Below are 13,152 nucleotides of genomic sequence, written 5' to 3'. Positions count from 1 at the left end.
GGCCTGACAATCCGTTGAGAAGGACGAAGAAGAAATTACTAAAAGCAACCCGCAGAAACCCCCAGGTAGATACAGGGCATAGCTTCAAGGCTTGCAAACATAAGTTATGAATAGGAAGTATTATGATATATTTGTCGCTCATAACATTTACTAGAAAGTCATTTCGATTTAGTTGCATTGTGTTCAGTTTTCCGAATGCACTGTTCAACATTTATAGAAAAAAAGATTTTTGCTCAGATTTGTACCAGGTTGTGCCATGTTGCAATAGGGAAAATGTCATATTTGTTTTTCTTAAGTAAGAAAGGGGAGGGGGGTTGGCTTGGAAAGATTTGTCTGACGGTCTGTTGCTAGCAGTTGTGCTCGGTTAAGCGTAAAGTCGAGACCTTAAAGTTTCCTCGATAATGTATGAACTGTAACGTTTGTATATCTCTTATCATTGAATGTCCTGAACTGGTAGAGTATTGTTAATAGTTGATTAGAGCTAATGGTATATTAAATGTAATTCAACAAGAAAATTATTTCATAATGGTGTATATGCCTAGATAAAATATTTAAAAAAGAGTTTCTACAATAATCACCTCGCCATCACATTGTGGAACAATTTCCAGCCAGACCGAGTCGGAGATGACCTCTGAACCCGGCTCATTCCCCCTGACGGCGAAGGCCAGGATCCAGGCCGTTGGAGACATATCCTGGGTGATCTTGAAGTGGAAGTAGGTGGAGTTGCCAAGGATGTTTCGGGTGCTGACCTGCCAAACGATGCTGCCCCTTGAGATGACCTAAAGTCAATATTAAAAAAATACAGTAACTATGAACAGAAAGTCTGTTAAAGCAAAGACAATTGGCTAGTACTAAGAACTAGAAGTTGCTGCTGTACTTAACTGAAACTATGATTTGATACTGACCACTAGCGTAACTGTTGATAATTCCTCTGGCGAAGTGTAGCTGGTCCATACGGTCAGGTGATCTCCGACTGCAGGAGTGTAGCCAAATCTGTTCTGTCCATGACAACACCAGAATACATTGGGAATCAAGAATATGAGTTGCAAACTAAGTCTGCCATTGCAAGCTAATACTATCATGAAGTCTATCATTGAATTGTAGGCCTAAGTCTATCATGAAGTCTATCATTGCAAGCTAATGGAATCAAGAATATGAGTTGCAAACTAAGTCTGCCATTGCAAGCTAATACCATCATGAAGTCTATCATTGAATTATAGGCCTAAGTCTATCATGAAGTCCATCATTGAATTATAGGCCTAAGTCTATCATGAAGTCTATCATTGAATTATAGGCCTAAGTCTATCATGAAGTCTATCATTGAATTATAGGCCTAAGTCTATCATGAAGTCTATCATTGAATTATAGGCCTAAGTCTATCATGAAGTCTATCATTGAATTATAGGCCTAAGTCTATGATCAAGTCCATCATTGAATTATAGGCCTAAGTCTATCATGAAGTCTATCATTGAATTATAGGCCTAAGTCTATCATGAAGTCTATCATTGAATTATAGGCCTAAGTCTATCATGAAGTCTATTATTGAATTATAGGCCTAAGTCTATCATGAAGTCTATCATTGAATTATAGGCCTAAGTCTATCATCAAGTCCATCATTGAATTATAGGCCTAAGTCTATCATGAAGTCTATTATTGAATTATAGGCCTAAGTCTATCATGAAGTCTATCATTGAATTATAGGCCTAAGTCTATCATCAAGTCCATCATTGAATTATAGGCCTAAGTCTATCATCAAGTCCATCATTGAATTATAGGCCTAAGTCTATCATGAAGTCTATCATTGCAAGCTAAGGGAATCAATAATATGAGTAGTAAACTAAGTCTGCCATTGCAAGCTAAAACTATCATGAAGTCTATCATTGAATTATAGGCCTAAGTCTATCATGAAGTCTATCATTGAATTATAGGCCTAAGTCTATCATGAAGTCTATCATTGCAAGAAAAGTCTATCATGAAATATACCATTGTAAACAAAAGTCTATCATGAAGTATAGCTGTCAAGATAAGTCTATCATAAATTCTATTCTTGCAAGCTAAGTGTATCATGAAATCTATAATTGCAAGCTAGGCCTATCAAAAAGTCTATTCTTGCAAGTTAAGTCTATCATAAAGTCTATTAATCTTCATAATCATCTTCTCTTTTGAAGTAACGTCTGTATTATATAAGATAAGATATTGTTGTCATCTCAAATCACTGTTATAAAGAGCAAATTGATCTATTCTTTACACCTATCGTACGACTAAGACTAGCACTACCTCATTGATCCTTGGAAATCTGTTGTGATTACTATATTTCAACACTTTCAATAAGTATTAACTTCCATTGTATAATAATGAATGTCATTATACATACAGTCAGACACCGTGTTCTTATTCACGTTTTAAACTAGCTCATAGATCTGAAGTTAAACCTTAATGTTTGGTCTTACCCTTTGTTAGGTAAATTATTTACTGTATCGGTTGTCGTTCTTATGTTTACATGTGCTTGTAACTCGTCTGTAAGAATGTGTTCACGAAATGTGTGTTGTGTAGTCATTCAGTGTATTAAAGCCATTCTAAGCGGACATGGTTTTAGACTGTTATCATTATGTTCATAACACTCGTTTAGTCTACCGGTCGACTAGACTACGATAAAGTCTATCTACAGTCTATCTAGTTGGCCATATAGCTATTGTAATTATGTACATTTTTTTAAAATCCGTGACTGGGATATAACTGCACTTTGCTATGTAACTATTTAAATTATTAAGTAGTTTTTTTTTCTCCGAGAGTGGGTAATAATTAAGTTAAATTCAACATTATTGGTATATAGCGACTGTGTCTCTATTGTAAACATGAATACGTTAAGCGGATCATTTTGGTTGTGTAGGCTGAAGAGTTTCTGATGAAATCACGAACGGGTCTGGCGTCATTCAAAAGGATAAATGCTGGTGTGAACGTAGAAGGCAGAGAGAAAAACGAGACTCGTAAGACAGAAAAGACGTCAGACAGAAAAGAAGTAAGACAGAAAAGACGTGAGACAGAAAAGACGTAAGACAGAAAAGACGTCAGACAGAAAAGAAGTAAGACAGAAAAGACGTCAGACTGAAAATAAATAAGACAGAAAAGACGTCAGACTGAAAAGACGTAAGACAGAAAAGACATCATACAGAAAAGACATCAGACAGAAAAGACGTCAGACAGAAAAGACGTCAGACAGAAAAGGCTTGAGACCAGGGCCGGCCATAGATAATTAGAGCCCCCCAGGCGAAGTGAATTTGGTGGCCACAAATAAAATAGAAAAATTAAAAGATAAAACAACGAAAGAAATAAAAAGATGTAAAGTTTTCTAAAAACCTATGGAGGCTAGACAGTTTTTTCCCACTAGAAAGTTCGGCACAAGTTTTGCTATTGCATCTCTTTAAAAACGTTGTCTAAGTCCCCCACCAATCGAAGGTCCCAGGCCGATGCCTAGTTAGCCTATGCAAAAAGAAGTGAATGTCTTAGTGAGTTATATCTTGTTTAAATTATAAGTTCGCTGGTGTTTCTACATCAATCTATTTCAAGTTGAGACTTCGTAAACTTGTAAATAAACGCTGTGTTAAGTTTGTTCTAAAAGAAACCGGTTCAGGTTTATTGCAAGTTAAACATTAAGAATTAATAACGTCGACATCGGTTTAGTTGTTCTATTGCGGCATGACTTCTGTACCATCCTGTGAATATGACTTCTCTCTCCGATTTAAAGTAGCATATCAATACCATTACTAGGAACCTCCTCTCTGCACTCAGCGTCAAAGATTCACAAAGATAAAAGAATGTGGCCATGACCAGGGAGCTGATCAGTCTTATTTTAGTGTCCAAGGCTATGCCTTTGTCTTTCCAGATTGCTTTGAGTTTATCCGTTGTTGTTTTTTTTTTTTAAATACATTTTAAAAAGCGATGAACCAGATACCCTCATCTTTCTCCCCCCCCCCACCCCCTTCCAGCTGGTCCGATTCAGCTGGTCCAGACAAGTGATAGGATCATAGCGTAGTGAGAAAGCTAAAAACCATGGAATTACTATAAACAAAAACAATTGCACAGATTTATTCTTGATAGTCTAGATTTATTACAAATTTAATTACATGACTGATCCAAACTAATTGATACACTTAATATAAGCTTTGTTCTTTTTAAAGTATTTTTTAAATTTTGTTATTAAGTACGTTTAAAGTTGGAGGCGCGGTGGTTGAGCGGTAAAGCGCTTGGCTTCTGAACCGGGGTACCCGAGTTCGAATCCTGGTGAAGACTGGGATTTTTAATTTTGGGATCTGTGGGTGGCTCAAGTGGGTGGCTCAAGCTCAAGTGGGTACCTGGCATTAGTTGGGGAAAAGTAAAGGCGGTTGGTCGTTGTGCTGGCCACATGACACCCTTGTTAACCGTAAGCCTCAGAATCAGATAACCTTTAGATCACCTGCCCTGTAGACCACAAGGTCTGAACTAGGACCTTTACTTTTACCTTTAGAGTTGCATCAGTCATCGAGCAGACAACGTTTCTATTCCGTTCTAAAAATTGGAATATTTCATTCGATTCTGCAGTGCTAAAACGCTGACACTTATTTCAGAATGCATAGCTTATCAGTACTTTCTATATTCTGTATACCACATAAAGAAATTCTCCTAATGAGAGAATAAGCCATAGCGTGTTTCTTTAGATATGTAAATTTACTATTACCAAGAAAACGACTCACTTTATAAAAATTAAATTAAAATGAAATTTAATTTTTTATTCCAGAGCATTTTTTAAATGTAACTTTTCGAAACTAAAGTGGAAAAAAAAAACAAGTGAAACCATTTATCTTGAAGTTTGCACAATTTCTGGAGGATGCTAACTTTAATTAACAAATGACTTTATAATTGATGAACTTCAGTGGGTATATTACAATTAACAGTGTAAACAACCATGAACTATATACAATTTCTCAATAACCTTGACTGCTCAAGAGTGTTTTATGGTCTGAGCATGTATTATCTAACCTGTTTGTCTTGTGTGTTATTGTAAGTGAAAGTATAATCTGAATAAACCACTTAAAAAAAAACACAGTCATACAAAAAATTACTATAAAAAAGAAGTGTTATATTGTCAGATAGTTTGTTTCAGTTAATGTTATTAAATTTGAAATAGATCTACACTTACAACTGGAGGCGCGGTGGCTGAACTGGGGGTCCCGGGTTCGAATCCTCGTGAAGACTAGGATATTGAATTTCGGGATCCTTGGGCGCCTCTGAGTCCACCCATCTCTAATGGGAACCTGACATTAGTTGGAGAACAGTAAAGGCTGTTGGTCGTTGTGCTGGCCACATGACACCCTCGTTTTTTTAGCAGTTATTTTTCTTTAACGCTTTTTCATGCTTTTAGTCTCTCACTAGGGTATGATCCTGTCACATGTCTCACTACGGTATGATCCTGTCACATGTCTCACTACGGTATGATCCTGTCACATGTCTCACTATGGTATGATCCTGTCACGTGTCTCAATACGGTATGATCCTGTCACATGTCTCAATACGGTATGATCCTGTCACGTGTCTCACTACGGTATGATCCTGTCACATGTCTCACTATGGTATGATCCTGTCACATGTCTCAATACGGTATGATCCTGTCACGTGTCTCACTACGGTATGATCCTGTCACATGTCTCACTACGGTATGATCCTGTCACATGTCTCACTATGGTATGATCCTGTCACGTGTCTCAATACGGTATGATCCTGTCACATGTCTCACTACGGTATGATCCTGTCACGTGTCTCACTACGGTATGATCCTGTCACATGTCTCACTATGGTATGATCCTGTCACATGTCTCAATACGGTATGATCCTGTCACGTGTCTCACTACGGTATGATCCTATCACATGTCTCACTACGGTATGATCCTGTCACATGTCTCAATACGGTATGATCCTGTCACGTGTCTCACTACGGTATGATCCTGTCACATGTCTCACTACGGTATGATCCTGTAGCATGTCTCAATACGGTATGATCCTGTCACATGTCTCAATACGGTATGATCCTGTCACATGTCTCACTACGGTATGATCCTGTCACGTGTCTCACTACGGTATGATCCTGTAGCATGTCTCAATACGGTATGATCCTGTCACATGTCTCAATACGGTATGATCCTGTCACGTGTCTCAATACGGTATGATCCTGTCACGTGTCTCAATATGGTATGATTCTGTCACGTCTCAATACGGTATGATCCTGTCACATGTCTCAATACAGTATGATCCTGTCACGTGTCTGAACCCGTTAGGAGAAGGGGAAGAAGGCGGTATCTGGGTGCTTGTTCAAACTTGAATTCGAACTCAGGGCTCCAGCCTTTTCAAGGGCACACATTCAACTTATACATGCACACCTGTCAGGTCCAATTTCTTTATTTGTTTGATAACAAACAAAATAATTTATTATCAATACTTTATTAACTAATTGGTCAATTATTTTTTTGATTTATGTTTTGTCAGGTACAAGAAATAATTGTGCAAATGTTTTACTTGATCCGTGATGGGGTGTGGGAGAAATACCTTTTCAATAGACAGAGTGAGTTGATGTAAGGTTTGTAAATATTGTTTTAAGGTTCATGTAACCTAACTATTGCGGGGCCCTATGCGAAAGGGATTGCGAGGGGCCCAGTCTTGGTAGGGATAAGTATAATGTCAAAACTAAGATTTTGTATTAGAAAATGCATTAGAAAATGTTTATTAAATGAAAGCAGACAATGTTGTTGTTTTTTTATATCGCGCGTAGATTGGCAACCCAAAGTGACAATTTTGTTTTCTTTTCAGGAGATTTTTATGAGTTTTCAGCAGATTATTAATTTCGGGAGATTTTCGGGACTTTTTGGTATATTTTTCAATTACGCGAGATTTCCTGGAGCTCCTTGAAAATCAGGAAGCCGCGGAAAACCTGTCTTATATATAAGTTATAATGTTTTACTTTCATAATTTACACCTAGAATTAGCTCGGGGCCCACTGTGACCGCATAGGTTGCAGTGGCCTAAGTTCGGCCCTGCATGTATTGTATGTCCGTTTTTATTTTTTTTTGTTTCTATTTTTTTGTGTGTGTATGACTGTGTGTTATAACTTTGGGATATTTTCAAAGTTTTTTGGGGAACTCTGGTGCATATTCTGTCTGGTACATATTCTGTCTGGCACATATTCTGTCTGGTACATATTCTGTCTGGTACATGTTCTGTCTGGCACATATTCTGTCTGGTGCATATTCTGTCTGGTACATATTCTGTCTGGCACATATTCTGTCTGGTACATATTCTGTCTGGTACATGTTCTGTCTGGCACATATTCTGTCTGGTACATATTCTGTCTGGTACATATTCTGTCTGGCACATATTCTGTCTGGTACATATTCTGTCTGGTACATATTCTGTCAGGCACATATTCTGTCTGGTATATATTCTGTCTGGTACATATTCTGTCTGGTACATGTTCTGTCTGGTACATATTCTGTCTGGTACATATTCTGTCTGGTACATGTTCTGTCTGGTACATATTCTGTCTGGCACATATTCTGTCTGGTACATGTTCTGTCTGGTACATATTCTGTCTGGTACATATTCTGTCTGGCACATATTCTGTCTGGTACATGTTCTGTCTGGTACATATTCTGTCTGGTACATATTCTGTCTGGTACATATTCTGTCTGGTACATATTCTGTCTGGTATATATTCTGTCTGGTACATGTTCTGTCTGGTACATATTCTGTCTGGTACATATTCTGTCTGGTACATATTCTGTCTGGTACATGTTCTGTCTGGTACATATTCTGTCTGGCACATATTCTGTCTGGTAAATGTTCTGTCTGGTACATATTCTGTCTGGTACATATTCTGTCTGGTACATATTCTGTCTGGTACATATTCTGTCTGGTATATATTCTGTCTGGTACATGTTCTGTCTGCTCATGTTCTGTCTGGTACATGTTCTGTCTGGTACATATTCTGTCTGGTACATATTCTGTCTGGTACATATTCTGTCTGGTACATGTTCTGTCTGGCACATATTCTGTCTGGTAAATGTTCTGTCTGGTACATATTCTGTCTGGTACATATTCTGTCTGGTACATATTCTGTCTGGTACATATTCTGTCTGGTATATATTCTGTCTGGTACATGTTCTGTCTGCTCATGTTCTGTCTGGTACATGTTCTGTCTGGTACATATTCTGTCTGGTACATATTCTGTCTGGTACATATTCTGTCTGGTACATGTTCTGTCTGGTACATATTCTGTCTGGCACATATTCTGTCTGGTACATATTCTGTCTGGTACATATTCTGTCTGGTACATGTTCTGTCTGGTACATATTCTGTCTGGTACATATTCTGTCTGGTACATATTCTGTCTGGTACATATTCTGTTATATTCTGTTAGTTATGCTAATATCAAGTACCCATTAGACTTGGGTGACTCAGGGGCACACTTGAAATTCCGAAAGAAATAATCACAGTCTTAACATAGATTCGAACCCTAGACCCCTCAATTTGGAAGCCTAGCGCCTTATCACTCGGCCACCACGCCTCCGAACAATGAACAATTTCTCAATAATGTAACAATTCTGAATGTCTTGGCATTTTCAAGAAACCATTTAGGTTTTGGTCTTTCGCTCTTTTGTAATTTGAACTGCTCTCTGCTTTAACTAACAATTACATCAATACATATTTACATGACAGTGACACGAATATATTTTGACATGACAGTGACACCAACACATGTTGACATGACAGTGACACCTCAGACAACCAATGACACTTAATGAGACAGCAGTTCACCTTGACCTACCGTATCAGTCAGCCTGGCATGGAGCTGCATGTAGACAGAGGATGGTGAGTAGAACCTGCTTGCAATGAAGAAGTAATCGGACTTACTGGCCTGGTCAGTGGTCGCCTTCTCTTTGGGAGAAACCTGTGGACGTTTCAAGAGCTGTCTTTGAAATCTAGTCTTTACATTGTCAGAGAATGTGATTCCAGTTTGTAAGCTTGACATCTAAAATTTCAAAGACTATGCACATATTATGGTCTTAGGAAGGACCACTCATTTCAAATTCATTCTGGGCTGACTAACTAAATGCAGTATTATTTACCTTGTTATAAAATAGCACTGGGATTATCAAAGAGAGATCAAGATAGATATAAGAGAGAGATATAAAGATATGAAGAGAGAAAGCGAGAGAGAAAGAGAGAGAGAAAGATATGAAAAGAAATACAGCGAAAAATTAAGAGAGAGATAAATAGAGAGAGAAATAAAGAGATGAAGAGATATAAAGAGAGAGAAATAAAAATATGAAGAGAGAAAAAGAGAGAGATAAAGAGGGATATAAAAAGATATGAAGAGAGATAATAAATAGATAAAGAGAGAGAGAGAAAGATAAAGCAAGAAATAAAGAGAGATATAAAGATATACTTGTAAATATAAAGAAAGAGAAAAAACGATATATATATATATATATATATATATATATATTTATATATATATATAATGATATGAATAGAGATAAATCGAGATATAAAGCTATAAAGAGAGGGATACAGAGATAAGGGGAATAGACCAAGAAGTTTTGAAAGCGAAGGAGAGAGTGTGAAAGAGAGAGAGAGAGAGAAAGAGAAAGGAAAGTGCAAAAACAAGTAACTAATACATACTAATAACTATTGATGACCATGTCAATGTCTGTTGGCATGTACATCCATTACATAGGAGAGAATAGCACTTTTAAAATAAGCCTATTTTAGAGATCTGTTTCAGTATTGTAACAACGGGCCAGGCTAGTTGATAAGAATTGTGAACAAGATGAGATTACTCTCAACACATTTAACAGTTTGCTCTCCCTTGCTATAGAATTCTTAATCTTTCTAGTACACTAAAGTGTATTACCACCATAATGTTCTTATAAATTATAAATGATAACAAAAGGAAATTATTTACGAGTGCAATCACAACGTACCGTAATATCTAAAAGAAAAATGTTAAGTTCCCTTTTCAGACCTTGCGATCTATAGGGCAGATTATGTAATAGTCATCTGCTTCTTTGGCCAACGGTTTACGAGCAGAGTGTTATGTGGCCAGCACAACGACCAACCGCCCTTACTTTCCCCAACTAAAGTCAGGCACCCATTAACGTTAGGTGGACTCAGGTGCGCCCTAAAAATCCCGAAATTAAAAATCCCAGTCTTCACAAGGATTCAAACCCAGGACCCCAGGTTCGGAAGCTAAGTGCTTAATCATTCAGCCACCACGACCCCTGATATGTACTTACCTTGAAATGAAGCTGTTTTGCGTTGGCCGGAATATTGTAGTGGACGCTAAGTTTTCCTCTAGCATCAGTGACCATTGAATGTCCATCATCCAGTCCAGTAGCTGGAATAGTTTCTTTGGTGCCATCTTGCATCTCTATCTGACACTCCACTGCCAGTGCCAGGTATGGGCCAGTTTCACCATTAGCTTTGAAGACATCTATCTGTTTTTTAGTTAATTAGCGTTTTTAATAACTAATGATTAAAAAAAAAACAAGGTTACAAAGACAGTTTGTGTGGAAACACAAACTCAAAATTGGCCCCCGAAGTGGTCCGCCCAGGCAGGTAAAAAGGCAGGTTTCAATATTTTCAGAAAGAATATCAGAATGAAATTCTATCAAAGACAAATGACAAGAAGAATGTAGAAAGAAGGTTGATAGATCTTGTGGGGTGCCCCAACGGTCCAGCAGACCAAGGAATAGGTGAAAGTGAAGGTGAAGTTAGATGTAAACCTGGCCTGATGTCATACAGTGATTTTCTATTGATGTAATTGTTTTGTAAAGGGTCAATCTCTTATTCAAAGCCTCAAGACGAAAAAAAAACAACATTTCCGTAAAACAAAAAATTCTTTTTGTCGTTGTTCCATTTCGGTGCACTGCAGTTAATGAGATAAATAGCATAAATATGCTATACATATGGTAAATGATGATCTCCTTTACTAAATAGCCTCCCGTGTTTGTTATTATTAATAGTTAATAGTTTTAAAAATGGTGTGTTTTTTTTTATGAAAAAAACTGCTTGCATAGTTGATTTTACAAATTAAATTTTTCACTTTCAGAACAGAAAAAAGTAGCTGTTGCATCAGAACTTTGAATGGTCTAGAATATCATGATGCCGGATTTTCAATATCTTTTCTAGTTTACGAGATCTAAAAGGGACGGACGGACGGACAGACAGACCACATAAAACTAATAGCGTCTTTTCCCCTTTATGGGTCCGTTTAAAAAGCAACAATGTATCATTGATGTATTGACTCCAGCTCTTTGCTTTAGTAGAATATTAGAAAGTTAAAATAACGTAAGAAAAGCAAGTCATGTGACCAAATCTGTCAAGCAGCTTTTAGTACTATTATTATTACTTTTGTATAGTGCGTCTTTTGGTTTTCAATCCCATTGTGGAATGCTCATTGCGCTATGCTCGAATCTCTTTGGTGGGAAAAAAAAAAAGGATGGGGGGGGGGGGGAATCAGCTAAAACAAGTCAGCTCGAGCCAAATCTCAATTAAATTTTCAGGAATACATTTATTACAAAGGGATTCCACCTCGAGCCCCCTGAGGTAGCCATGTGCTTTGTGTCATTCAATCTTTTTGCAAGGAATTATTTGTATTTACTTTGTTAAGATTCCGGAAGGGAGATAAGACAAAACTCAATGCATTATCCCTGGAGAGAGCGGATACAAAGATGACCATGGGATAGATTAACAATGTTCCACAACCCACACAAATAGAAAAGTGAGCAAGCAGCACACACACAAAAAAATAATCTGACAAAAAATTACGCGTACCACTTTTTCTTTGAAAGCCAAATAGGAGCAGATATCTTTTCATTACAATTGTAAACCTCCATGCACGGTTGGTATCTGTCTCCGTACAAGGCAAGACCCCCGCATGCCACAGTTCCATCAGTCTCAAGACTAGTCGTATCTTCAAATATGTTTCTGAGCACCCTGCAGTCGCAGAGGATGTGTTCTACTGGCTCGTCTTCCATATGACAGTGTCGACATCTGGGATCGTGGTTCTCCCGGATCCTAGTGAAGTTCGAGGCTAGTGTCCAGTACGAAACCGTACCAAAATTGCCTGATCCTTTTCTGTCTAACTGCCACCATTCGTCCTTCTTGTTTGGGTGTCTGAGAACCTTCCAGACTACCCGTCCCGTGCTACAATGGTCCCAGCTATTTCCGCGATACAAAACAATGTCTGAGTATGCTAACTTAGTAATCACCAGACCAGAACATGTGCCAGATTGTATGTTCCTATTAAAATGACTCAGACATTGAAAATCTACTTATCTAATTGTAATAAAAAAAACAAAATTTAAAAAAAAAACTCACTATACTAGGACAACATGTGTAGGACCACTACGTCTATCTGGCCAGGGTGTTGAAATCAGTCGGACATAGAGTCTAATTTTTTTTTTGGTAGAGATGGTGTAAATGAATTTCTTTCTTCCAGAGTTGGTTTTCCTTATGTTCTTAGATCTATGTAAAAGTAGATCTAAACTTAGATCTCAATAACAGGCCAACAGCTTACAATTTAATCTATGCTTCTGCACCTTCTTATCTCGAAGCTATAAATATGTATACTTGATGTTCCCGCTGTTAATAAAATATCGTTTCTCGCAAATGAATTAATCTAAAACAGTAGGTATTGACCTACAACACTTCGGATTCCAACTATTAACTAGTAGCCAGTATTAGTATTAAGCCCTTGGTGAAGCTGTCCTTGGACTTAAAATTACAAGCCTGATGACCAGTTGTTGGTCTGAAATTCATGAATACATGTATCCAACCATTATACAACCCCACATGGCACTCGCCCCATGAGAGATTTATATTAGTAACTAGTTTCATAATTTTAATAACAAAAGTAAGGTTCCTCTTTCAGATCTTACAACTGGTAGAGCTATTGATGTAAATGTCATCTGTTTCTGTGGCCTATGACCAACCGCCTTTACTTTTACCCATTAGATCATGTACCCATTAAAGTTGGGTGGACTTACGAGCGCCCTAAAATAGACCAAAATTCAAATCCCAGTCTTCACCGAGACCCGAACCCAGGACCCCATGTTTGGAAGC

The 13,152-nt window shown here is 37.6% G+C and overlaps 1 protein-coding gene across 1 annotated transcript in view; it reads right to left on the bottom strand.

Moving 5' to 3' along the window:
* The window catches only part of LOC106056350 (A.superbus venom factor 1-like), a 117,097-nt gene that overhangs the window by 62,402 nt on the left and 41,543 nt on the right, over positions 1 to 13,152 (bottom strand). Inside the window, exons 10-13 of the mRNA XM_056040057.1 lie at positions 10,323 to 10,523; positions 8,852 to 8,974; positions 906 to 998; positions 579 to 779 (exon numbers count right to left, since the gene is read on the bottom strand). Of these exons, the coding sequence (XP_055896032.1) occupies positions 579 to 779; positions 906 to 998; positions 8,852 to 8,974; positions 10,323 to 10,523 (618 nt within the window). The remainder of the gene's footprint in view (positions 1 to 578; positions 780 to 905; positions 999 to 8,851; positions 8,975 to 10,322; positions 10,524 to 13,152) is intronic.

Source organism: Biomphalaria glabrata, chromosome 9 (genome assembly GCF_947242115.1).
Source record: "Biomphalaria glabrata chromosome 9, xgBioGlab47.1, whole genome shotgun sequence".
NCBI lineage: Eukaryota > Metazoa > Mollusca > Gastropoda > Planorbidae > Biomphalaria > Biomphalaria glabrata.
Note: the sequence above shows the minus strand (reverse complement) of the source record. Positions and strands in the feature narration are given on the sequence as shown.